Source organism: Perca fluviatilis, chromosome 19, assembly GCF_010015445.1.
Source record: "Perca fluviatilis chromosome 19, GENO_Pfluv_1.0, whole genome shotgun sequence".
NCBI classification, from domain to species: Eukaryota; Metazoa; Chordata; class Actinopteri; order Perciformes; family Percidae; genus Perca; species Perca fluviatilis.
The window spans coordinates 23,780,490-23,805,517 of record NC_053130.1 but is presented as its reverse complement, the minus strand read 5'-3'; the positions used below and the strand labels follow the sequence as shown (position 1 = coordinate 23,805,517).

Sequence of the window (25,028 nt, the reverse complement as noted above, 5' to 3'; positions counted from 1 at the left end):
TCCTCGCTGATGGGGAAAGGCTTGGAGCTGAGGAAAGCACTCTCACTCCTGGACAGACAGCACTCACATGAGCCTCTGAAGCTTATTCTCTCCTTAGATTTCACCCTGGATTTTTCAAAAGTCTGCTGTCTTTTTTTTTGATTTTGTCTTGTAATTTCTTTGTGCTGGAACAGAGTAGAATACCTCAAGGCTGAATCTGTTCCTTTGCACTTGACGGTGGAGGTAAGGCAGAGGCAGTGTGGGTAGGTGCGAGTTTGTTTCAGCTGAGGATATTACCTCATAGAGGATAAGCTGTGATTGAAGAGGTCTGACAGAGGTCTCTCCCTCTGACTCCATTACTCGCCTCTTATCTGGACAGATTTTCTGTTCGGGTTCAGAGGGGAAGTTTTGACAGCCAGGCTTTACAGCCCCCTCTCCACTCTGTCGCTCCTGACAGAGAGAAAGAGAGAGAGAGAGTTTGTATGTGTGGAGAGGTGGTGACTTCATTCCCTCTCTTAACCAACCCTCCTCTTTCCCCCTCCTTTTTTTGACCTTTTTTTTTTCTTTTTTGCACAGCACAGTAAGGCAGCATGCCAGCAGTTTTCATCTTGTTGCGGTCCCTGGTTATCAGGCTCCTCAGTAGCAGACTGGCAGGCTCAGTGGCACAGTTCCTCAGGAGAAGCCTCTCTACAGGCGCTGCCCACCTTGGCACAGCGCTGCGCCACGTCTGGGACCGCATTCGATCCCAGGAGTCCAAGGAAGCCGTCCTGGGCTGTGTGCTGTGCATTCTCAATATGCACAAGAAGGTGGAGAACTGAGCTCTCCCTCCACTTTCTGTTCAACACTCCACTTGCTTGCTTAACAGAGACTGGGCAAACAGAACTGGTGAGTGAGAAGAGTGTACAAAGGGATGTGAGAGACTTTTTTTAATGCCCATTTGGACTTTAGCATATTTTGTTTTTTTATCTGGACACTGGCAATGTCTGAGAGCATTGTGAGGAAGGTCCAGCCTTTTACCATTGGGACGAGGCTGTCGGCCCCGGCTGTGCCAAAATGCCAGGAGTTTACACAGAGTTATCTGCAGAGCCAGAGTCTGGATAACTGCACTCTGCAGCACAACCTGAACTCTCTCTACCTCAGTCGATCCCAGGTCTGCACACACAGTCCCTGTCTCGTCTCGCCCACCGTCAAGCAGGTAGCCCCGGTGAAGCACAACCGGGAGGACATGGCAGCTGAGGACCACCTGAACCAGAACATCGCCTCTGCCTCTGCTGTCTCCAGGTCAATCAAGAAGATCACAATCTCTGGGAATAAAGGCAGATCAGAGAACAAGGTGTCAGTGGGACCAGCACAGCTCTCAATCACAGGGTCCACATCTGAAAACAACAATAACAACAACAACGTCACCAGCACATCAGCCGATCCACATCTGCCCAGGATTGTGGGTGTGAGCTGTGAGAATAAGTCCAGTTCTCACTTCAAGGTACAGGACACACTTTACTACTGCAAATATGCCACATAATAACCAAGGAAATAATCACACAGAGGTGGGATTTGTTTCAATATTGCAGTATAATTAAAAGGCAATTTTACTCAATAAAGAAAAAATATAGGTAGTTATTACATAGTCTATTTTTAAAGATATGTATAAAAGGTTGTTTTGGTTACAAAGTGTAGGCTATGTGATAAATCATTTAGTTTTAACTGTTACAAACAACATACTAACAAAAATACTGGTATCTATAGATATTACCATTATAAAGACTAGCTAAACTCAGCACGGAAAATAGACATTTTGTACAATGTTTTCAATTATTTGCTAATATTTACCAGTATCCACATGGTGTTTCACTTTGTGTTAATTAGTAATTTTTGAGAAAGAATATCTTTAAATTAGGATTTTTTTTTTTGATAAATGCAAATGTAAAATATTGAAGTGGTTACCGGAAATGTATCGATATATTTGGTTTTAACCATTGGTTTTAACCAACAAGTGTAAATGTTGTCTGAAATTGTTTTTTTTTTTTTACCTGCCACAATTTCCGTCGTCTTGCCCAGCTTGTTGTTTACGGCTTATTTTCAGCACTATCGGCTGCTTATTTTCTCTTAATATTTTAGGTTTTACTCAGAAGAGACAGCAGTGACGAACTTCAGGCCACGCAGGCACAAACCAGGCTAAAACTGAACGTTTTAGAGAAATCCGTCCAACAGGTAAGATGCTAACGTTAGCTAGCTAACTGCTAACGTTACATTAAAAAGAACCAATAGCTAGCTTAAGAAAAAAAACGTTACTGTTTTTATCTCAGTAATATATATATCAGTAATATATATATATCAGTAATATAGTAATATACAGTAATATATTAATATATATATATATATATATATATATATATATATATATATATATATATATATATATATATATATAGTGTATTTTGTGTTTGTATTTGTCCCAACTTTATTTGTTTTGCTGTGAGACAGTGAGGTATTTATAGGCACCAGTGGAGTTGATGGATCTCTTGTGAAGTCATCATGTGCTGTGTTCGCCAAACTTAAAAAGTTTATTATATTATACATTTGGAGCAAAGTTACACAGAGGTGGAAAACCAGTTAAGTTTTGGCAGCAACGTGTCTTTGAACGCCATACAAATAGCCTGTTGTGTCCTCTTGTTTAACTGTAATTTATTAAAGAAACAGTCTACAGAAGAAACACAGTATGTGTACATTGTAGGATATTGTTTAAAGTCAATGGGCTGTTGGATTTGGCCTGTTTCTTGTTGAAGTCATCAGTGTAGGCTATGTTGTGGATGAAGTGCTCTGTTACAACAGACCCTGCAGGGGCAGGGCTCACTGGAAAACATGAGGTCAGGGAAGATGTTAACAAAAGAAAAGGCTTGCTGCTCATGGAGGCTGCTTATAATAACACACTGACACAGCAATGGCCTCATTTCCCCATATAGAACAAAAAACTACAGTCCTCATCTGCATCACCTCTCATACCACAACCACAACAATACTTTGCTTTTCCTCCTCTCATATATTATTCATGAAAATGCCCCAAAAAATGGTTATCATTTCACGTGAGAAGGATGTGGTGCCTTTACCTGTTCAGGTATGAAAGAGTGAACATGATCTACTATTTAAAGGTGATATGTTTACATGTTAGGCTGACAGTAAAACACGTCAGACATCCAAGGATCTGTCCGTTCCTGCTTCCTTCAGATGTTTCCTGATTGGAGAGCAGCAGAAAGGCTCAATTAGGAAAGTTGTGCCAGCAGCGTTTCATTTAATTTCACATAGTGCTGACAGTAGGTTTTTGTTAAGCGGGAACTTGGGTCACACAAGTTTATATTGTCTGTGGATAGTACAAAAAAAAGGTGTTATCAACATGAATGGACACATAAATGCCCTCACTGAGAGCTGTACATCATTCCTATAGGTTCTATCAGAGGCTAGCTTCATCTGGTGTTCAGGTGTGATCTAATTCATGTTGCAGTCAAATTGCCATCATGTCTTTAACACTTTGTTGTCTGTGTCGTGTCCTCACGCAGATTTCAGCGCCTGAAACGCTAAAGAAAGAGCCTCAGAGGAAAGAAAGCCATCCACACACACAGAATGAAGCGTCGGCAGCTGTTACGTCCCAGTGTGACTGCTTCACTCAGCGCAACTCGCTCTTCAACAAGGAAGTATTGCAGGTAAAATGTAGCATGCATTCAGTCAGGGTGTTTATTTGAACTTCTGCTCATGAAAAGCTGCACTTTCCTACTGCTTTTTTGTGTTCCCACATATAATTAATTGGAAGCTATTAAAATTTTTGAGGAGGGTGTGCTTTTTCCACTCCACTTTTCCAAAATATGCAGATGGAGATATTTTAAATCATTTTATAAATACATTTTTTAAATTAGACTACAGCAATCAACTTATCGCTCATCTCCTCTGATGTAAACATGTTTAAAGGAAAGAAGCTGGAGAGGGTTTTCCTCTCAAAAGCAACCAGTTACACTGTTGAGATGAAATCAGAGTGGAAGCTGCCAGTCGCATGACCCTCCGAGGAGAACAAAATATGTACTGGTTCTTATTTTGTCCCGAGAACTGTATGAGCTGTGTTCGGCTGAGGGAAGAGAGGGAGGGGAAACCGCCACAAGTGAAGCAATTATTTAGGGATGAGATCATTGTTTGGCTCCATCTCTTCACGCCTATGGCCCAGAGAGACTCAGCCAAGCTGCACAACTGGTTGTGTTATCTCAATGCTCCGTCCATCCCAGTGTACAAGGACATTTTTCTGCGAGTTCGGCTGAGGGACATTTTGTCCGGCAGTTGGCCATCAACCATCCAAGTGATAGGCTGTTTACTTCCAATAATAAGAAATTCATTTTGGATGTGTCAGCTGAAGGAGACATATGATGTATGTATGCGTTGAAAACAGCTCCGTAGTACGTCATTAATGTTAAAAACCTTAGTAGCCCCTTTGCTCTTAAGTGGAGCATGCATTTCTGTTGCTTTTGGAGGAAACAGCCTTTTGTATTTTCACTTTATTTGAGAATGTACTTTAAATAACCAGAGCTTTTGGTACCTGGGGACCTGCTTGTTTTACAGGGATGTGGTTGACTGCTATCGCTGATGAAAATGTGTTATTTCAGTGTTACATCGCTGTGGAAGTGGAAGTGAGTTTTCCAGGGAGAGTCTTTTAAAGGTCCCTAATGTTTCAAGCTAGGAGAGCAAAGCAGGTCACCACATGGAGAAGCACAGCTTTGCTGAGGGCCATTTGTCTCAGAGGCCGCACTGCAGAAAGGCTTGCCTTTCACCGTCTCATTTTCACCATAGAGAAAGTCCAGAAACTTCCACTCCCACAGTCTTTTCAGGGCCAAGGTGCATTACTACAAGAAACAAAAATGTGGCTTGTTGGTAAACGTTTTATAAAATTTAAAGATGTGCACACTTGTTTTCCACTTGTTAAAAAGGCTCAAATTGGATTCTTTGAGGCTTGTGGAAATGAAAAGCAGCCTGATTTCTGCTTACAGATTATGATCACCAAACATGGAGTTTGTTTTAAAATCTGGTATTTGTTGACTGCAGTGATGTTTTCCTGTGTGGCCAAAGATTTTTCATCAAAAAAATACAATCTGAACTGCGTGCATTAGCTGTCTATTCTCTGTGGCTTGACTAAGGCCTTACTGTAAATTTTGATAAAACCGGCTATTGTTGTGGAGAGCGAACAGGAAAAAACAAGAGAATCATAGACTTCCTGTATGAGGTCATTATAATGCCTTGGGAGCCAGTGTGAGGAGATAGGGGCCTGTTTTGTCAAGCTCTTTTCCTTCTGTTCAACACAGAAATACCTCCGCTGCACCAGGGGGCTCGCAAAGTTAATGACATCACATTTTAATATCGAGCAAAGAGTTGTTTAGAGGCCGTGTCATGTGGGGTCTTGATGTTTTATTGATCTAAAAGAGGGTGTTACTGCAATATTCATTCTCAGTTGTACTGAATTCCTTTAGAAATAATTCCTTAATTTTATGTTATAATGACCCACTTTGTGTGCTTAACTGTAACTGCTAAACTGGCATTCTACACAATAGCAACACTAGTAGCTGTGTTCATTTTTTGTGTAGCTGTGCTAATTTTATCAATCGTATGACTGATTTAAGATCTTAGAAGCGGAAGGACTGGAGTTGATTTATTCATCAATTCAATTATTGTGACTTGGGTGGGTCACTCACTTCCACACTGGGTTCTTTGCAAAAACAAACATGTACTTTCCAACACTTTCTGACTTTGGCCACCTGGTTTGCTGTTTTTCACTCCATACAAATGTTGCCAGAAAAGGCAGCTTTGCTTGACAAAGCCTGATGCAATGGAGCCCAGGCACTCGCCAAAAGAAACGTCTGCTCTGCATAACATGACACCGGAGAACAAAGAGCTGTTCTTGATGTGCTGAGGTTCCGTATTCCTCTATGTCAGGGAAGAAAATGAGGCCTGTTTGCTCTCCTGATAAGCAGAAATAAGACTATTTACCAATGGGTCTACCGCTTTGTTGAGTGTACTGTCACACAGCAAATATCTCAAAACCAATAGGCTGTAGATGAGCCTCAGGTGTGAAAGTTCTAAATATAAATTCCATTGAAAACACTGCTAAGGAAATCTGATAGTCATTTTGTCATGTTTCTATGTTAAATATCGAGCCATACGAATGTATCTACAAATATGGTGTTTATACATACCGTACATAATTAATGCTTCCTTAGCCAACCTCAGCCATGTTATATTACATCTGAAGCTAATACATTCTCAGATTTTACTCTAAAATGAAGAAAATGAGCAACATCATCGAACAGCTGAATCTGGTCAATAAACAGACATGAGTGGTTGCCTATGATGTGCAGAGTGCGAAGCATATCCTAAACATTTTTGCCTGTATGTCTGTCTGTGATGTAGGCAGAGGCGTGGATCAAAGGCAAGCTGCAGGACCTGAAGGATGGATGTAATATTCAGCGCTGCCCCCTGCAGGACTGGGAGGAGGCCTCGCAGACACTTCAGAGAGACCTCAAAGATTTTGAGAACACCCTAATTCAACTCAACCAGGTAACATAATGATTCAACACTCTAGCTGAAATATTACCAGTGCAAGCACATCACAGCAACCCACATCCAAAATGAAATGTTTATTTTAACTTTTCAACGGGTAATGAGGATATGAATGCAAACATTAATCATTGCCTTTGGTGCTAAAAGAGTCTGTCAGATCACATAACACATAACATAATGGGCTCGTAGGCGTTTCCAGTCGGCCAGAGAGAAAAGCAGACCCTCAGTGTTCCAGACGGCTATGTCAAGCCAGTTTATACATTGTCCCTCAGGAGAACATGTTTGGAAATGCTACAGTGCTGATAATTAACCTCCCCTGACACGCAGACGGCTCAGGAAGGGCATTGACTGAACCAGGAGAATTTTCAAGGGTATATCCAAGAAATAAATGGCAGTTGTCCAACATCTGTGAAGCCGTCTGGCCCATGAGCAATGACTCTGACAAACTTGAGGTGTCAAATGTACTCAGCCACTGTTCTATGTTAGTTTGGCGGCTCCTCCTGCACTACGCCTAAAGTGAACAATAACTTTCTGTTTGAAAAGATGGGTGAGCAGTTGATCTGCAAGCTGAACCCCACCTCTGATCTGGTGAAGAAGCAGCTCAGCCAGCTCAGGGACCAGTGGCAGACCCTGAAACAGACAGCTGCAAATCAGACGAGGGCCCTGGGTGGAGCCAAGAACCTGCAGGAGTTCAACAAAAAAGTGGACAAGCTGGAGGCCTGGATTAAAGAGAAGGTACAAAAAAATAAAAAATCTGTTTCTGTTGTGTAGGAGCGATTTAATTGCAGAGGGGGGGCTTTTTTGACTCCTTTTGTCATGCTTTTCAGAGCCAATTGTATTGAACTATTGCGTAAAAGCGTAGCACTTTTTAATGATATTTGTTGTTTTTCAGCAATTTGTGCAGTTTGGGATTTTAATTTATTGCTGACTGCATGATGCTAGCATTTTCTATTGATTCACTCACGTTCATGTTCTCGTTTTCAAATGTAACACTGATGTGAAACAGGGTGAAATGTGAAATTAGTACTCTTATTTTTTTATGCACCTTTTATTTAAATTTTCCAAACATTTCCCCCCTGAGCCTTTTTCATAATTTTGATCCTGTTCACATCATCTCCCAAATGTCTCCCCCTCCTTTTTCCATTCATCTCAACAGAAAAGCCATCAAGCTCTCCGACTCTAACAATTAAAACCAAAAAACAGTCTGCCCAGAGGCAAATATGAGTAGACAGACAGCTCTGATCAACAGTTGTCAAGATAATTGGCACAAAAAACCAGCTCTTGCTAATACAGGAAATTAGCTCAGTATCCTTGTTTGTGTATATTCACCAGTGTAAAACATCTGCCTGGCATTATCAAAAAGCAATCTGCGTTTTAGGCCTATGTTTATCTTTCTGTTCATGTCCATGTCTGGCACAAGGGAACTGATGATTGATAATGAACCTGTGGGAATGTAATGGAGGAAGTTGCTTATGAAGTTTATAAAACATCCTTCCCCAGAGGAGATGGTATTCTCCATTTAGTTCCACTCATCCATCCCTTCTGTGCATTAGTATCAAGTTTTCACCTAATGCTGAAGGCTATTTCTGTTCAGCATCTTCCTTGGTAGCAGGAGTAATGTGGTTTAATCCCGGTGCCTCTGAAAAAAGAAATAATGGTTGGGTTCCTAACAAATGGGGGCTATAAACACTGACTTTTATGTGTGCCAGCAGGAAGAGGAGCAGTCTCTGGTGAATGTCCTAGGGGGGAATGTTGACAAAATGCAGCTGACCAGGAGAATTTTAGATCTGAAACAGGTGAGCATTGTAAAGGAACAAGCAAAAGAGCTATTAATAATTACCAGAACATTGATTAAAAAAAAACCCATTCTTGAGGTAAATATATACACATTCCCATATGTTAATAGTTTATAATACAATTCTGTAGAGGTTTCCCAGTCATTTATCTATGGCCGACTATAATTTTTCTCCCTGGGTAAAGACAGCTGAGGTCATAGTTGGATTGTGTTCCCCTGTTCCCCTGCAGGATGAGCAGCTATACAGAAACCTCCACGAGGAGATCAACCACTTGGCACTAAAACTGGAGAAACAAGGGAAGACAGATGGCAAAAACATCTCCAGCAAGAGGAAACACATAAATAAAATGTAAACTTTGTCCCTTACGTTGAACTGGTATGCTGCATGAAACCTCATCAATCTAGAGAGAGGACTGATTTGTGTGTTATCTTCTCTGTGTAGGTGGCTGAAGGTCCAGTCTCATCTGAAAAACTACCATGAAAATCTTCAGCTGGCACTGGAGGTTTCCTCATTCTACCAACAGGCCGATAATACGTTGTTTGCTATTAATAACATGGTACATATCCCTGGCGGCCTAATTGTTTCTTTTTTCCGTTTAGATCAAAGATTCACATTTCGCTCACATTTACTGATAAACATCTTCTCTTCTCAGAGGAAAAGCATATCCGCAGCCAAAGAGCTGGACAGCTTCGGAGATAGAGAAATACGCGACATCGCCAGTCAAATCATGGTAGGAAACGTGTTTTTTTTGTTGTTTTTTTTCACTTAAAGCAGCACTGCGTGACCAGCTCCTGAAAGTGTGCTGCAGAAGCCTTCTCTACCTAACCTACAGGCCTGTGTGTGGTAGATGCTAGATGTGAGCCTGTCCCAGGTGTCTAATCTCCATCCTGCCCTGGCGGCCGGCGTCACACAGAAGCAGAGCGAGGTGAAGGACTGCTGGGCGCTTCTTCAGAAAGTTTTCAGGTAAGACAGCGGGCCAAGGATTTCGCCGACAACTTTGGTGGCCCTGTGAGTACATGCGCCATTTCACCCAGTAATTGGTCCTCCACGGATTTCCACTGAGCTGGAACTAAAAAAAAAAAGTTATTACTCTGTTGGTACCCTACATTAAAAGTCTGCACTGACAAAACCGAGAAGACGTTTTCCATCTGTATAAAGATTTCTCTCTTGATTAGCCTTGTTGAATTTGGGTTTGAATCAGTGAAAAATTATAAGCAAAGTGAAGGGCTGGTCTGTCTGGAGGTCTGGAGACCAACTACCACACAGAGCATCACTCACCACCACCCACTGGTTTAGTTTATAATAATCAGTTTTCTGCACTGCTTTGGAATTTGACCATGTGTTTGATTACTGTACTAGGTGAATAATGTCTTGGCTTACTGAGACGAGTTGGCAACACGGTTTGTTCTCTTCTCACGATTAAAATCCTGCCGTCACCTCGAATAGTCTGCTAAATGTAAGATATTACATGTTTACAAGCATATTTTGTAATTTTTATTGCATTTGTAAAACACATTTATTGTTACTTTAATAGCCTTCGTTAAGAGTCCAGCCTTTTACATCAGAACCAATATCTACTTAATGAGTACACATTTGAATGCTGTGGTAAAATGGGAACCAAGCTACAAGAAATGAGATACTGATCGTGCACTGTGGTCCATACTGAATTATTATAATTATCGGTTGCAGCCTTTCAGCATGCATAGTAAAACATATGGCATTCTTTGGAATAATGTCCAAAATATAAAAGATCATGTTATGGGTAGCGAATCTATACATTTTAGATTTCTCTGATGTTTCTTGTGAAAACCTGGGAACTGTGAGGTGATAGTGGTGTTAGAGAAAATGCCAGGGGCTCATCAAACTCCAAAACTTTGTTCTGAAATGTACCGTATAACTGAAGTTTTTTTTTTAAACTATTATTATTAAACTTACTAGGATCCATCCTCTGGGGACCATGACTATTCATGCACAATTTAATTTCAGTCTGGCCAGTATTTTTCTGGTTATCTTGTACTGCATCAAAGTGTTGGACTGGCCAATGGATAACATTGCAATCCTTATACTCTAGCTGTGCAATATTTTTCATTTTCATATTAATAAATACAGTCAGGAGTAACTCAAGTCCATAGTTCTGACATCCATCTCCAACATCTTCTGCTTTCCAAATATTTCTCAGGCCGAGAGCCTCTCATGTCAGCAGGCTATCTTTAGATCCAAATATTACATCATCTCGTCTGTCTTATCAGCTGTGTTTCATGGCTATTTAAACCAAAAAACACAAACACTGGTAGAAATCTTCACAGCCATATTTGGAGTTCATCGCAGGGCTCTGGAGCTTTGCTGTCAGCACCACAGTAACCTCCCGCTCTGCTCCTCCTGCAGGAGTGACCGGACCACACTCTCTCCCACTGGCCCAGCTTTCACCAGGGAAGATGCTGACCCCCTGACACCAGCCCGAGAACCCCAGTGCAATGTGGGAACGGAGATGCAAAGAATCATGGGAAAGGAGGTGAAGGAGGAGCAGAATCGTCTAAAAGGCTGCGTGGTAAGTAAACTCTGTGTTTCAATCTATTACTGGTGAAGCCACAGTGTGGCTCTCGACTGGGAGAGAACAGCATCATCAGCCTCTTCCAGTCCTACAGTACGACATCTGTGGCTGCAGAAAGTGACGCACTTTGTCCTTTGGTTTGGAAAATGCCTGATTTACAATTGAAGCAGTTTTTTTTCCTAAATAACAGTGTTTTTGGAGTCTGTCAGATGTGCTGTAGAGCAGTGGCTTCTAGTCTTGGCACCCAACACCCTGCTGGTTTTCCATCCAGATCGTTAGTTGCACTTAATTACATCATCTGGTGTACGAGTTGTGAGGAAGCCCTTGATAAGATGGTTGGAATGAATACCAGCTTGGCTCTAAAACCCAAAGACCCTGTAGAGAATAGAGCAATATATAACCATTCAGTCTTCTCAATCTCTTGAAGGACTTCAGTCTGAAAATGTTATGAACATTGCCCTGTAGGAGTGACAGGAAGAGCTTTTAGAGGTGTTATTTATGCTGGAGCAAGAATTCCTTAAGTTTCCATGAAAAATGTCAAGCCGTGACTGTACAACATGGCTGAACGGTAGGCCAGAGCAAATAAGCCCCTCCTTTATGGTAAAATAGTATTTTGGCTTTTAACTGCTCTGACAAAAGTCATTGGATTGATACTATATTAATAGATGGCCTGTGGGTCAGTCTAGGGTGAGTGAATAATCTGCAGAGCATGTGGATTCCTCAGACATGACATTCCTCATGTTGGAGGCCGACCAGCACTCTATTGGACACGTGGGCGCTCCTATAGTGATCCCACTGCCCATAAAACTACAAGGAAATACTATAAGCGTCTTTTAGAAGAGGAGGTATCCAGAAACTTAAGTGTGTGGTATGTTAAAAACCAGTAATTATGTGTATATTTAGTCTTTTAAATTAGCACATTAAATCTCTTTACAATCTGTAAGCGAATGCCCAGTGTCTATTTGTGTCCAGCAAAGAGGTATCCCATAATGCAACGCTCCTCTCCTGTTGTTGACCCTGAGCCCTTGTGAAGTCCCTGCTGAGCCTCTGGCCTCGTTGAAAGTGCCCAAATGCTCAAGGAGAGAAAAGTTCACTCTTTCCATTCTCCTTGTGTTTCTGGTTCAGTTTATTCCCCTGCTGATGTTTTTAGGCTCTAACTGGCCCTGTGGCCTCGCCACCTGTGGCAGGAACCCATCAGGCCAGCAAGCTAGGCTCAGTTGTTTCTCTCAACAGGTGCTGAGCTCGTTGGCATGGCCGTCCCAAGCCCTTTCACCGCAGTCAGTTGCCTTTATTGCACTGGGAGCTGGGAGTTACCTAGGTGTGCTGTCTGTGGGAGACCCACTTGTTACTCTTTTGGAAGGACTAATAAGACACTCTAAACAAAGCCCTGGAGCCCAAAGGCCAAACTCAGCGCCAGGCACAACCACCAGTTGAACAGTAAAAGTAATTTGTCACATACTTTCGCAGCGCTTTAACTTTCCCCGGGTGTGCTGAGTTGATTACAGTATTTTTAAGGGTACAAGATGCAGCTGCACAGTTCTTTGGGCTGATACTGACTCTAGGTATTTGCATATATGCTGGTAGACTGCACTTTCAGTGTATCCGCAAACATGCTTACGAACACACTTTCTTTCTTGTAGTCTCTCCCTCTCTGGTGCAATTTGACTCAGTCGATTAAAGGTACCTGTAAAGGTTTTAGTGTCTGTATGTATACGGGGTACATGCATTATCGAAAATGTCCATGTCTGTGTCAGCAGTAGTATGGCCTCTTGTCGCTGGAGGGTAAACATGGCTATCGTCTGTTTCTCTGGCTAATTGTAGCCAGATGCTGGGGCTGCAGACCAGATGGGCTTGGTGCTAAGTGATAGTTCTTGGCTGACATCACTTCATAGCACATTGCAAAAAGACACGTGGGTGAAGAGGAGATCCATAGAAAACAGATAAGAATCAACAGTACCAAGATAGGGAGAAGTATGCTGAAATAGGAGAGGATTGAATGACGCCTAAAAACACAGAATACCATTGAATATGACATAGCGAATCATTAAAGGGCTATTTTGTGCTGTGGCTGACATAATTATTTTTCATATGGCCGGATGGCATGTTAAGTGCAATGCAGGAGTTGTTTACAGTGGAAGCCACTGTGAAAGATGAAGGACAGAAGCAAATATCTGGGGAGGAGACGTCATTGATGGTTATCAACCCTGTCAAATGAATCGCAGAAGTTTGTTAGTTCTGCAGCTTTAGCACAGAAATGGGCCGATAATGTGTATAAAATGACTGGCATAGTAGTAAATTATGTTAGACCCCCTTTAATTTACGGCATCTCTCGCATAATTTTGGAGGCGACACTTTTATCCAGATCTCTGACTCACTTCTTCTATAAGCCCAGTCAGAAAATAACTTGGTTAAATTAAAGCTTCTCCATAAAACACTATTATTAATGGCAGTTTTGTTCTTTTTGGCCGTCGTGTAAATTCAGCCTTTCTAATTTTTTCTTTAACGGGAAAGCCTTTCTCAGATGCATATTTGCCTTGCTGATTGTTGCAGAGACCTTGCTTGTGTCAGCGCTGTTTTTACTGGCATATGTAAAAGACATTATGTTATATAGAACAGTTAACACAGCATGGTCTGCATTATTCATACAGTTAGAAAAATGTCAACCTAAGAGAATGTTTTACTAAATTCACAGTTAATTTAATTGTTTTATATTTATGCCTGCCAGTTTTGGTCAGCAAAGCAAGTAAAACCTTAATTATATAAGTTTTTTTTTTTTTTTAACATTGGTTGGTACGTTACAGTTTTAAATCACACACAGTTAGAAACAACATAAGTACATACTCAAAAAAACAATAAAAACAAAACAAAAAAAACCTTTTGAATAAATAAACTATTATACTATTATAACTAGAAGTAATTATTGTGCATCCATTCTTGCACTGGTTCTGTTGGATCCTGTTGCAGTACAATGTTTGAGATGTTTGCAGGGGACTGTAGTTGGTAACCAGACCAACCATCAGGATATCCCACTGTGTGCTCTGTAATGGTCCGGTTACATGTAGCTTTCATTGGAAACCCTGCTGCAGAGTCCTTTGGCCAACCTTTAAAGCACTCAGATGGTTGTAAAAGAGGCTTAGTGGTTGTTGACGTCTTTAATATAATTCTGCACATAGACGATGTCTATAGCTCTGGCATTGACCTTTCTAAAAACTCCACTGCATAGTTCTAAACAGAGTCGGAGTGGTTGGCCATGAAAATCTGTATCTAAGGCTGAAAAAAACCCTGCTGCTATTTAATGAGAGTTGGGGATAGGGGATTTTAAGAAAAGGGTCATGTTTCCAACTGCAATGGTTCTTTTTAGTCATTAAAGTGGTATAGCACATGTTGGAAACCTTGTTAGACGTAATGTGTTCATTCATAAAGAAATTATAATATATTTAAACTTTTGCTGCCATCTTTAGTATTTTCATTACAAACTTTGAGGCTGTCAAACAGAAATAGCTCGTATCTTTGGTCTGGTCTGGGTTATTTCACCGAGAAGAGCCCACCTTTGTAAGAGAGTATGCTTTGTGTCATTTACAGGAGAGGCTTTTCTTTACTTGGGCAGCTGTCCATGTTGTCCAGCCTCCAGCCACATTGTAACGTTCACATTAGCAGTGAGCTACTGCAACGCCCTCATTGTCTTGTCACTGTATAAAATCCTCCATTTGAGATGTTTATGCATCCAGTCAACATTTATTCGAATGGATGGCCGACAGAAAAAGCCAAACATTACTTGCGTGTCGTGTTGCTGATCTTTTAGTTTTTTCCTACAGAGACTTTTCACCTTTTTGTCCACAGAGTACTGTTGAGTGTGGGATTGGTAGGAAAACACCGAGCAACCAAAGCCAGGAGCAGCCATCAGTGAACCACACCTCTTCACCCACAGGAGACGGCCCTGCCTGTGCAAATGATGTCATCGTCAGACATCAATTGAAGGGAGAAAGGTGACATTTCGGCCTGGCTTCTCTCTCTCTCTCTCTCTCTCTCTCTCTGTCTCTTTCTCTGTGACTTACGTAATGAGAGCTCTTTATGGAAGTCATAATTGGAGTCACATGTCTGTGTTTTCTTTGCAGCAGGAAGCCCAGAGCAGAGCCCAAGCTTGCTACGGCCCCGCGAGGCCACCCACAGCTTCACACACAGCTCCAGAAGTTCACCGTGTCTGCTGACAAGGTGACTTGACGCCTGCATGGCACACCTGCATTTCCCCTTTACACCAGAAATCAACTGTCTGTGTACCGTGTTGTAACGAAAATGGTTCATCTTGGGGAAAAAAAAAAAAAAAAAAAAAAAAAAAAAAAAAAAAAAAAAAAAAAAAAAAAAGAAAAAAAAAAAAAAAAAAAAAAACCTTTTTTTTTTAAAAAACAAAAAAAAATTTTTTAAATTTTTAAATGAGACAAAGTTGTCATGCATTCAACTGTGACTGTGTTCAGACCGGTGTGCTACTGTTCTCTCATTTCCAGTAATTGCCTTGATTTGTTTTACAACTGCTGGGGAGGTATAAAGGGCAGGATGAGAAGAATCACCTGGACCCTGGTCACTGTGCTTCCTGTGGCATCTAAATGTCATCTTTTAAACTGTTCATCTCTTTAACCGTTTCCCCGTTTGCGCTCCTTTCCCTCTCAGACATTGTCCTGGCTGAAAGACAATGTGTCCATGGCCACACAGGTGTGTTCAATAGCCAGCTTTGAGGGGCTGGAGGCAGCCAGGAGGTGTCAGCACGCTCTGGAACAAGAAATTCTCACCAACAGGGCCAGGATAGAGGTGGTCAAGCGGGTGAGCCAAGGCACACTGTCATATTCACAGTTTGTTTTAAAACATAAGCACTGGATGAATGCCTTGAAAAAAATATCCCCCACATTTAGCTAACGGTCTGGTTTGTGTATTAACCAAATAACGAGCTGACATTTCATCTGAGACAGCTTCAGTTGCCTAAAGCTTTAGATTAGGTTTATATTTCGCAACATAAATCCCAGTCCTTTGTCATCACATGCTCTCATCAGTTTAACGCTCCATCCTCAGGAGGGCCGCGGGCTGGTCCGTGCACAGCACCCAGGCTGCGCCAAGATAGAGGAGTTCCTCGGCCAGCTGGAAGTTCTGTGGGAAGAGCTGCGGAGGAGGCACCAGAGGAACGCCGTGTTTCTGAAGGCCTCAGAGGAGCTGGGTTTTAGGGTAAGATTCATAAAATATCTCACAACAGGCACTCCTCTTGAGTCATACCGAGGCCTTTACTTACCTCTGAAATTATGGGGGAAATTTATGGTTATGACGGATGATTCTGGATCAGTTCTCCCATTGGGAGAAGCTTTATGCTGGCCCAGAGCCTGGGCTGTTCACATACACTCATGGTTAGAAGCTCATTGACTTTCATCTTAATTGGAAGAGTCTGCAAGGTATATTCCCCAAAATTTATGAAGGGTAATCCAAGGGAAATAAATTGCACTGCCATATAATTCGATTATGGGATGGAAAGAGGCTGCAAATCCCCCCAGATTGATGACTTAGTTGGAAAGCGTGCGTGTTTTATTACAAAAGATGTAGGTCAGAGCATGGTCTACTTCCATTAGGTAAAGCTGTTATTGTCTTCTTTGTACAGTACATCACCTCTTGTTGTTTTCCCTGTGCACTAACTCACTTGCAAATTACTGCAGCAAAACCTTGACATCATTAGCCTCTCTGCTTCTGTGTAGGTTGTAAAAGTGCTCCAGGCCCTGGGCAGCCTGGAAGCCTGGCTGGAGTCCGTGGAGCTTTCCATGAAGGAATCTGCTCTCGCTGGTGACCCTGAAACAATGAGCATGGCTGAGAGGGAGAGCTGTCTGCTGGAGAAAGCGATGGCAGCGCGCAGCCTGGAGCTCGGTGCTCTGAGACAGGAGGTGGAGCGCCTCCATAGCCACAGTCACCCACACACACGAGGCCTGCCAGCCCGCATGGAGGACGTGGAAAGAAAGTGAGTTTGTCAGAGAGGGGAGAGGTCAGGGGTAACCCCCTGATGTCTGTCATCACAGAAGACTCATGTTATGGATCTCAACAATCACACTCTGGTGGTTTCGCTCTTCACTGTGGTCAGGAAATAAAGTAAGAATTTTGTCAGTGTTTCCAAGAGGTCACAGGTTTGAGATTGACATGTCTGCAATCCAACATGGAAGAGTGTGTTCATAAAATCCCCAGTTCTTATTTAAAACAATTTCACCCCAGTAAACCACAAAAATATATATCCATAGATCTCATAAGCTCTCTCCAAGTTGGCAAAAGAATACTCTCCATGCGCTCATTCATTGCAAGGCTCGAGTTTATTCATTTGTGATTCATGCGGCACTTAGCGAGGTCTACCCCACAGTCCTGACATGCACTTCACCCACAGCTTGTCAGTGTGTGTCAAAGTCACCCGCTCCATGTTTGCAAGATGACGCCTCTCTCTTTAGTTGGCCCTCGAAAGACAGGTTGTTGCCATGGACTCTCGGTAAAACCGTATGATGTTGGCTGGTTTACTGGACGTACCTATGTCCATAAACACAAGTTCAGACTCTGTAAAGAACACCAAGTTGACCAAAGAAAATAAAGAAACGGAAAGGGCTCAGTTTAAGTGTTTCCAGGGTAGGGGTGTTACATGGGGCAGGGATGGTCTGAGGAACCATTGATGCAGGTAGAGGCTCTCACTAAGCAGCTGTAAGACACTTGGGATGATGTAATTATTTAACGCTACGTACAAGCAACTTCAGGCTCATTTATTCTGGAAAAAATACCCTTTGAAAGGGCTCCCTTTACCATCTTGAATATAAACTCTGCACGGACATGGTACCTTCATGCCTTCAAGTACAGGATATGTTTATGTGACAGATGATATATGATTACATAAACAGGGCTCTAGCATGGGGGACAAGCACTGCGTATTCTGCTCGCGGTCTCTGTAATGTGGTTCTGCAGAAGGATGTAGGCTTGTACTGTATATGCGGATGTGGATTGCAGTAAAGGTGTAGCTGGTCATTAAAACATTTCCTGCTTTTGTGTGTGTGTGTGTGTGTGTGTGTGTGTGTGTGTGTGTGTGTGTGTGTGTGTGTGTGTGTGTGTGTGTGTGTCCCAGGTACCACCGTGTCCAAAGTGCCCTGACCCAGCAGAACTCAGAGCTGCAGGACACAAGAATGCTGACTGAGTTCCTGGAGCGCGTGGAACTGGAGGAGAGCCAGGAGCTCGGCGGTAGTCAGTACAGCCTGGGCCAGGTGAGACATTGTGCACTAAAAGTGCAAAAAAATGGGTAATTTCCCACAAATAAAAAATGCCTAAAAAGGATTCTCACTTAACCTAATGGTTTGGTTTTGAGATATTTATCTGTAAGATGTCTGCGACTAACCCAATACAATGAAGGCAAATGGAATATTATTTGTGACTCAAAGTTGCAAAATGTTTTGCTGAACGTTTTTCGCCACCCTAAATAATCCACCAACCTCACCCCATATTTTTTTGTGGTAGGAGCAATTGAATATTTCAAAAGATAAACACACAAGCTGTTAGAAAATATGAAAATGCAACAGATCCTTTTCAATGATATTGGACCCGTCTGATAACAACTCATTCTCTCTCTGTAACCAACAGCCTCTTCACAGTGAGATTTCCTCAGCTCCTCCATTGCTGGGACTCCAAAGCAGTGGCGGTGGTGAGCCCCTGATAGGAAGCATGGGGGACCCTGTGGAGGAACTACGAGAGGCCGTAGAGATGCTAAATGACACTGTTAGGGAAAGAGGCCGTTCGCAGAGCCACGACCAGGCCATCCAGGACCTGCTGAGCAAGGTAAGGAGTTCTATTGAACTAGGAGTTCCAGTTCTAGGCCATTAGAGCCAATGGTTGCCGAAATGTTTGTCATATATAAGTTATAATGATCTTAGATGATGCTGAAGATTTTTTTTAAGTCACAAACAGCTGCACAAACCAACAGAGCCACATCTGGTTGCCTTTTGTCTGTGGCTATGTACTTTAATAGGCCCCAAACGAGCCACCACTCCCCCTCGCATGAGTGTTTTGCGTTAATTTGAATTTATTCTTGGTACGAAAGCAGTACACATGTCAAAATAGCACATACACACACGCCCGGAAGGGACTCCATGACACCATTTGAAACACTAACTTGCAATGTGGCTCTCATTGGAAAACAAATAATACACAGTGAGGCATAATGACTTAATGACATCCTACGAGTACTCATGATGACTTTGCGCCCCGCCAGCACGCCAGCCTGGCGGTGCACGTGGAGGAGTGCTTGTGCTGCAGCAAAGAGCTGGGCCTGGACATCCTGGAGAAAGAGACCGACATGGCCATCCAGTGTGAGCCAGACCGCTGCGGCCTAGGGGCTCTGCAGGAGAAGCAGGGCCACCTGGAGGTGAGAGGAGGACGGTGTAAACATTCAAAATGATTCCCTGGTGCTAATACGATCCAGTATTCCATCCTATTGACTTTGGACTATTGGCTTGGTGTAATAAGAAAGGGGAAGCAACCCCTCTCGTTCTCGCACTCGCCTCCAACACATTGTTCCACAGTCTGTTTCCTGTTGTGCCAGATTTTCTCAAATCTAAGAAAGGGGTCAGCCCACCCCGCTTTGTGCTGTTTAATTTATTATATAAACTGGCACCGTGCAATCACACACATACACACACAGAGCGTGCAAAAGTTTATTATTCACACAGGATATTTGTTTATGCTTGTGTGAGTCATTGTTCTGTTAGTGCTCAACGTGTGTGTGTGTGTGTGTGTGTGTGTGTGTGTGTGTGTGTGTGTGTGTGTGTGTGTGTGTGTGTGTGTGTGTGTGTGTGTGTGTGTGTGTGTGTGTGTGTGTGTGTGTGTGTGAGTGAATCTGGTGGGGTCTGTTCTATGAGTCCAGGGGTCACGGGGTTGGAGATGTGAGGTTGGTAAAGTCCTGTGTGAGTCATTTTTGGGCAGTGTTATGTTTATCACACAAACACACACACACACACATCTGTCTGGACTTGATACCATTGAAGAGCAGAAATGACCTAATCTCCCAAACTGAAATAACTGTGCCGTCAGCAGACAGGCATCCACAACTCAGTGTTCTTGAGGCTTTCTGTAGCTGAGAAACGTTCTGAAGCATTACTCCCAGAGAACCCTCAACGCTATTAATTACTGCCTCGTCAAAAGGAGAAAAAAGTGGTCAAGATTGCTCGCTTGCCATAGCGTGGAAGCCCATATGCAGCCCATATGGGTCTCTCTGAATGATATGCATTAAGCTGTGGGGATGAGGTCATAGTCATACAGAGATACAATTGGTACAGGCTGTTTGAGTGATACGGAAGATGATGGGAGATGATAGATCTTTATTGTGATTCTCCACAGATTGCCTATAAAGTCATCAGGGAGGAGGTAAAGGAGATAGAGACCCAGACTGCTCGCATGGAGGAACTGTGCCCAGAGAGAGTGCACGTACTCAGGACAAAGATCCAGGCTATGCTGCAGGGCTGGACAGAGCTGGGGAAGAGTGTGACGGAGAACAAGTCACGTCTGCAAGAGTTTGTGCAGCTCCAGGACTTCTTCAGGAGCTACCTCGCCATGATGTAAGCAGGGCTTGGGGATGTCGTGACCCCCTTTCTGCCAGACGTTGTTTCGTAATCCTCTTTGTGAGAACATCTGCCCATTACAATATCTTAGAACAGAACAGGATGTTCTCGGTGTCAAGCACAGGTCCCTGGTGAAATGTATAATTTAAGATGTGCTGAGGGGGTCAGCCCACGTTTCCTGGGCCGAGTGTGACAAGGCGATGAATGTCTGTCCAATCAGGGAGAGTCTGGACATTCTCATGTTTTTTCGAAGTGTATGGCTTTTCTCACAGCCCTGTTCCTTGTCTCCTCCACCACCTCCCTTCCCTCCCCCCCCCCTCTTAATAGCTCATGGACAGAAGACACCAGGTCATACATTTTCTCAGATACTGCCTTGCATCTTGGGAAAGACGGCCAGAGGCCACTCGCTGCCGAGCTGGACGTGCAGATTGAGCAAAAGTTTGAGGAGTTTGATGAGCTGGCGGACACGGGGAGGAACCTTTTAGACAAAGAACACCACCTCACGCAGATGGTGAGCAGGGTTACACACTTATGACTCACTGCGATCCTTGAATATATTGTTGCTTTTATTTTTTCCCTGCTTTTACAAACCCTGAGTAATATCTTATAGGTAAGAGAGCGCATGGAGGAACTGAGGAGTATGCTTGGGTGGATCTCGGTGCACTGGAGGGCTCAGAAACAACAATGGCTTCACAAAAAAAGCAGACAGGAGCCTTCCCAAGATAACATTTATTCTGAGGCCACAATGTGCTGCTCTCCATTAACAGAGGTAAATAAGCAGAGAAGCATTTAATGTAGGGACAGACTGGGTACTTAGAAAAAAAATAGGACCCAAAAATAATGCCCTTTAAAAAACATCAAATTTACCTTTTTTCTTTGTTTACAATGTCATATTTCACACACAAAGGCGGCTGGACCATCACTGCTGATGATTGGAGCCTTCTTTTAGGCGTTTCTGAGGATTTATTTGATTTAAAAACAAAAGAACTGAAGATTTTGACATCCACAAAAAAATTAAACAATGAAACATAATCAAACAAATTATCATAATGAATCACAAAAACTAGAAATAAGCTTAAAACAAATATGAGTGTTACATATTCAGTACTTCTTTACCAATGTGAATATCTGTTCATTGTTTCCTACATAGAGTTCAGCTCCTGAGGTAGAGGCCCACCAGTCCCATCCACCCCCAGTCGTCACCTCCGATGAAGACAAATTAAAGACAGCAGGAGACAGCCAGCCCTCATCCCTGTCTGAGGAGAAGCAGTTAGAGGATGGGTATGAGGTCATGAACAGCATCGGACCACGGGGCGGCGAAGCCACCTCCTCAGAGTCTCCCAAACCCTCCATTGTGGTTCTCAAAGAGCCCAGCAGCCCTGCTTTAGGGGGCACGGTCAACCTCATCCTTAGCTTTGGTAACTCCGAGGACAGCCAGGTTCAGGTGCTTGAGCTGCCTGCTAGGATGGACCAGTTAGTGGAGGAGACCTCTGAGCCTGTCCACAGGGTGAGAAACACACTCATCACTTCACACTAAAAGTCACCAAACACCATTATGGGGTGCCACTGTTGTTGGCATGGCTACATCAATTTCTCTTGCTAAAAGCACTGAAGCAAATGATAATTGTTGCTGTTCCTCAGGTCAATGCAGTAACATCAGCACCCTGTAATGACACTGCATGGGATCTCCCTCCTTCTGCTACTGTACATTCCTCCCTCTTCTTTGGCCTTCATGTCTTCCTCCCCCCCCTCCCCGTTTTCTCCTTCAGCCCACTGTGCCTCAATCTTCTACCTGTAAAAACTTTTGGAGGCGCTGCCAGGGGTTTTTGGAAAATACTATGGGTAGTTTAAAGCGAAAGAGAAAGATTTATCGTCAGAGTGCAAACGAGGTAAATTGCGCAGTGTGAACTGGCATGGCATGCTGCGTCTCGATGTGTGCTGCGACTGCATGCTGTGTGTAGTTGTCTTCTGGGGGCAGCATGCTCTACTAACCCCTGTTACAAGGTGCAGTCGGTCTTCAGCTTCCCCGTGCTGTTGCCCTCTCTGTAAGCCAGGCACAAGCGTGAAAGGAAACAAGTCATGCCAAAGTGCTATCATATTTGCACTCACACCATCTCCGAAGTCACTGCGGCTGGAAAATCTACAGTTAATGTGAGAAAAGTGAGAAAAGATAACAAACCATTTTACTGTCAAAACTCACTATTTCCTACTTTACTGCAGTCATAAATGCAAATCCAAAACCAAATAAATTCTATTTTTAATGAGCACATTGTGTTGTAATGGGATGGGGAAAAGAGAGGTGCTGCTTTTACAATCCATTAGTGAAAATATAAACGTAATGAATTGTAGTGTAGTTAAAATATGATCTCCAATTAGTGAACAAAAATCGATTCTGTTTTCAGAAAGAGATATACTGCCTTTATGTAACTGTAATCAGTTTGTTACTATAATGTATACAATTCATTTATACCAGATATATAGTATGAATGCATTGCCAACCGAAATAGTTTTGTAAGTTTTGGTAAAATTGTATGTAAAATGTTTTTTATGATTCATTTTCTGCATAAAAGTGGCTTTAGAAACTAGATTGCAAATTGTATTTTAGGGCATTTTATCTAAAATTAGTATGTGAATAATTTAACCCATCATACATTACTAATGTAAAAACAAGGATTTATTTAAGTAACCTTAAGGCACAGAGAATAAACGTGTGAATTTTGGATTGTGAATGTAATCCACTTCTGTAATAATCTGTCAGTATCATTTTGCCCTTTCAGCTTGTCTTGTGTAAACTCAGATAAATGGTAAATTCCCAACTGAAAATCAGACAATGAATCAGTATGTTTACGCTCCAACATTTTCTTTGAAGCTCAACTTGTTCACTGCGCCTGGATTTAAAGCACTGATGGCAGAGACCGAATGAGGGTGATGAGTAAGAAAAGCACACGCAATCTTCTCCCTGCTGTGAATGTTGACAGAAGCTCTCTCTTCGCTTTCTGTAATTTCACCACAAGCCCGATGCAAAACCTGGTCTTTTTTTGGCTCTCCACGGCTGTGCCTCAATTGTGTAAAATAAGTGACCTCACCTTCACTTCCTATGAAACTCCAAAACGCCAATACAGGCACAGTCATTAGACAAAGAACTGGTGCTGAACTTTTCAAGAAAGGCCCCCAGACAGCACAGCATGATTTATAGTCCGGGGGCTTCCACAGAAACAAGAGATTAGTCACAGAGTTGAAAGGTCAAGCCATTACAGCTGCATATGACGGCATGTGCGGCCACATATGATTTTGATTAAGTGCTGCAAGTGTGCGATCGCAATCATGTCCATGTTCTTTTGTCCTTTCATCTAATTTTGATGTCTTTTGTGTATTAGTACATTTGCATTGCTGTGTGAGGCTTGTACATTACTGGATCCATTGTTTTCTCACATGTTTGGGATGGAGATTAAAAGAGGCGGATGTTTGTCTCGGAAAAGTAGCTGATTGTCTGAGTCAGGTTTGCTCCACTCATGTCATCATTCATCTGTAACACATAAAACAGCTCTTGTTCCCGCAGAGGGCTGCAGTGCTCCAGCCTGCAGTGGCATGAGTCTCTGGGGATAACCATTTGCGATAAAGCATTTACAGTCTCAATGATACGAGAGCTCACACTAATATCCTTTTTCTTTTTCTAGGTAAGTACCTACTTGCATGTCAAGGATAACAACTTGGCTGTGGCCCCTGTGTATGAGAGTATCACCCTGCCCCGCCAAAAGAGCTGCTCTGCAGCCTCCCTGTCCCCTCCTTTCTGTCTTCATCCTTTCATGTTGCCACCGTAACCTTCCACCTTCTTTTTTTTTTTTTTTTGGGAGCGGGAGTTTTTCCATCTTTGCAGCACCTCCTTAAATGGCAGCCCAGAAGAGAATACAAGGAAGAAAGATTTGCGCACAACACACAATCCAGAAAATCATGGGAGTGGAGGAGCAAACAGAAGGGCTGCCTCATTATGACCGCGAGGCAATCACGTATGACACACATACATGGCCTCTGAAGGAAGGCAGAAGGAAGAAGAGTTCTCCAAAGAGTGGGGATGGAGTAGAAGCTATGGCCTATATGAAGAATTCCCTGCTGAAGGACATAGAAACAGAATGTTCAGGAGAGTACAGCATTATTCCATATGCTGTATCAGAGGGGCCGGCCACAAATCCTGCGAGAAGCCACTGCAGATTCCTCTCGTTGGGCTCTGTTCTGAGCTTTGATCTACCTAAGGACATGACCCTCATCCCCAGCATTCAGGACATCATCACTATCGCCCCTCCGGAGTCCAAAAAAGGAGCAGGGACTGATCCAGATCCCCATTCGCAGAGACACACAGCCCTGAGCTCTTTCAAACAGACTCGACCCACTGCAGCCGTCACACACAGTTCAGCAGATATCATTTCCCCTAAAACACGGACAGTTGTGGCGAAAGATCTGCCTCAGGTGGACAACAGCTTCCAACCCCCACTTCCTCTTGAGGAAGATGAGGAT

The 25,028-nt window shown here is 42.9% G+C and overlaps 1 protein-coding gene across 1 annotated transcript; it reads left to right on the top strand.

The window, feature by feature from the left end:
• Positions 1-799: 799 nt before the first annotated feature.
• LOC120548490 (spectrin beta chain, non-erythrocytic 5) lies at positions 800-24,337 on the top strand. The gene is made up of 25 exons (XM_039784766.1): positions 800-1,462; positions 2,098-2,190; positions 3,534-3,677; positions 6,418-6,564; positions 7,111-7,302; positions 8,280-8,363; positions 8,593-8,711; positions 8,805-8,919; positions 9,016-9,093; positions 9,211-9,326; positions 10,749-10,911; positions 14,755-14,900; positions 15,030-15,126; positions 15,580-15,729; positions 15,976-16,125; positions 16,644-16,900; positions 18,035-18,170; positions 18,544-18,738; positions 19,172-19,324; positions 20,296-20,513; positions 20,844-21,027; positions 21,127-21,285; positions 21,667-22,023; positions 22,286-22,405; positions 24,194-24,337. Exons 1-25 carry the CDS (start codon positions 959-961, stop codon positions 24,335-24,337), a joined length of 4,221 nt encoding a protein of 1,406 aa, XP_039640700.1. The 5' UTR covers positions 800-958.
• The last annotated feature ends 691 nt before the right edge of the window (positions 24,338-25,028 follow it).

What these genes read in the sequence shown, in the direction of transcription:
- LOC120548490 (XM_039784766.1), top strand. Translation starts at nt 959, where the DNA reads ATGTCTGAGAGCATTGTGAGGAAGGTCCAGCCTTTTACCATTGGGACG. An exon ending in TCAACAAGGAAGTATTGCAG is followed by an intron (nt 3,678 to 6,417) that starts GTAAAATGTAGC and finishes TCTGTGATGTAG; the next exon opens with GCAGAGGCGTGGATCAAAGG. An exon ending in CCCTAATTCAACTCAACCAG is followed by an intron (nt 6,565 to 7,110) that starts GTAACATAATGA and finishes CTGTTTGAAAAG; the next exon opens with ATGGGTGAGCAGTTGATCTG.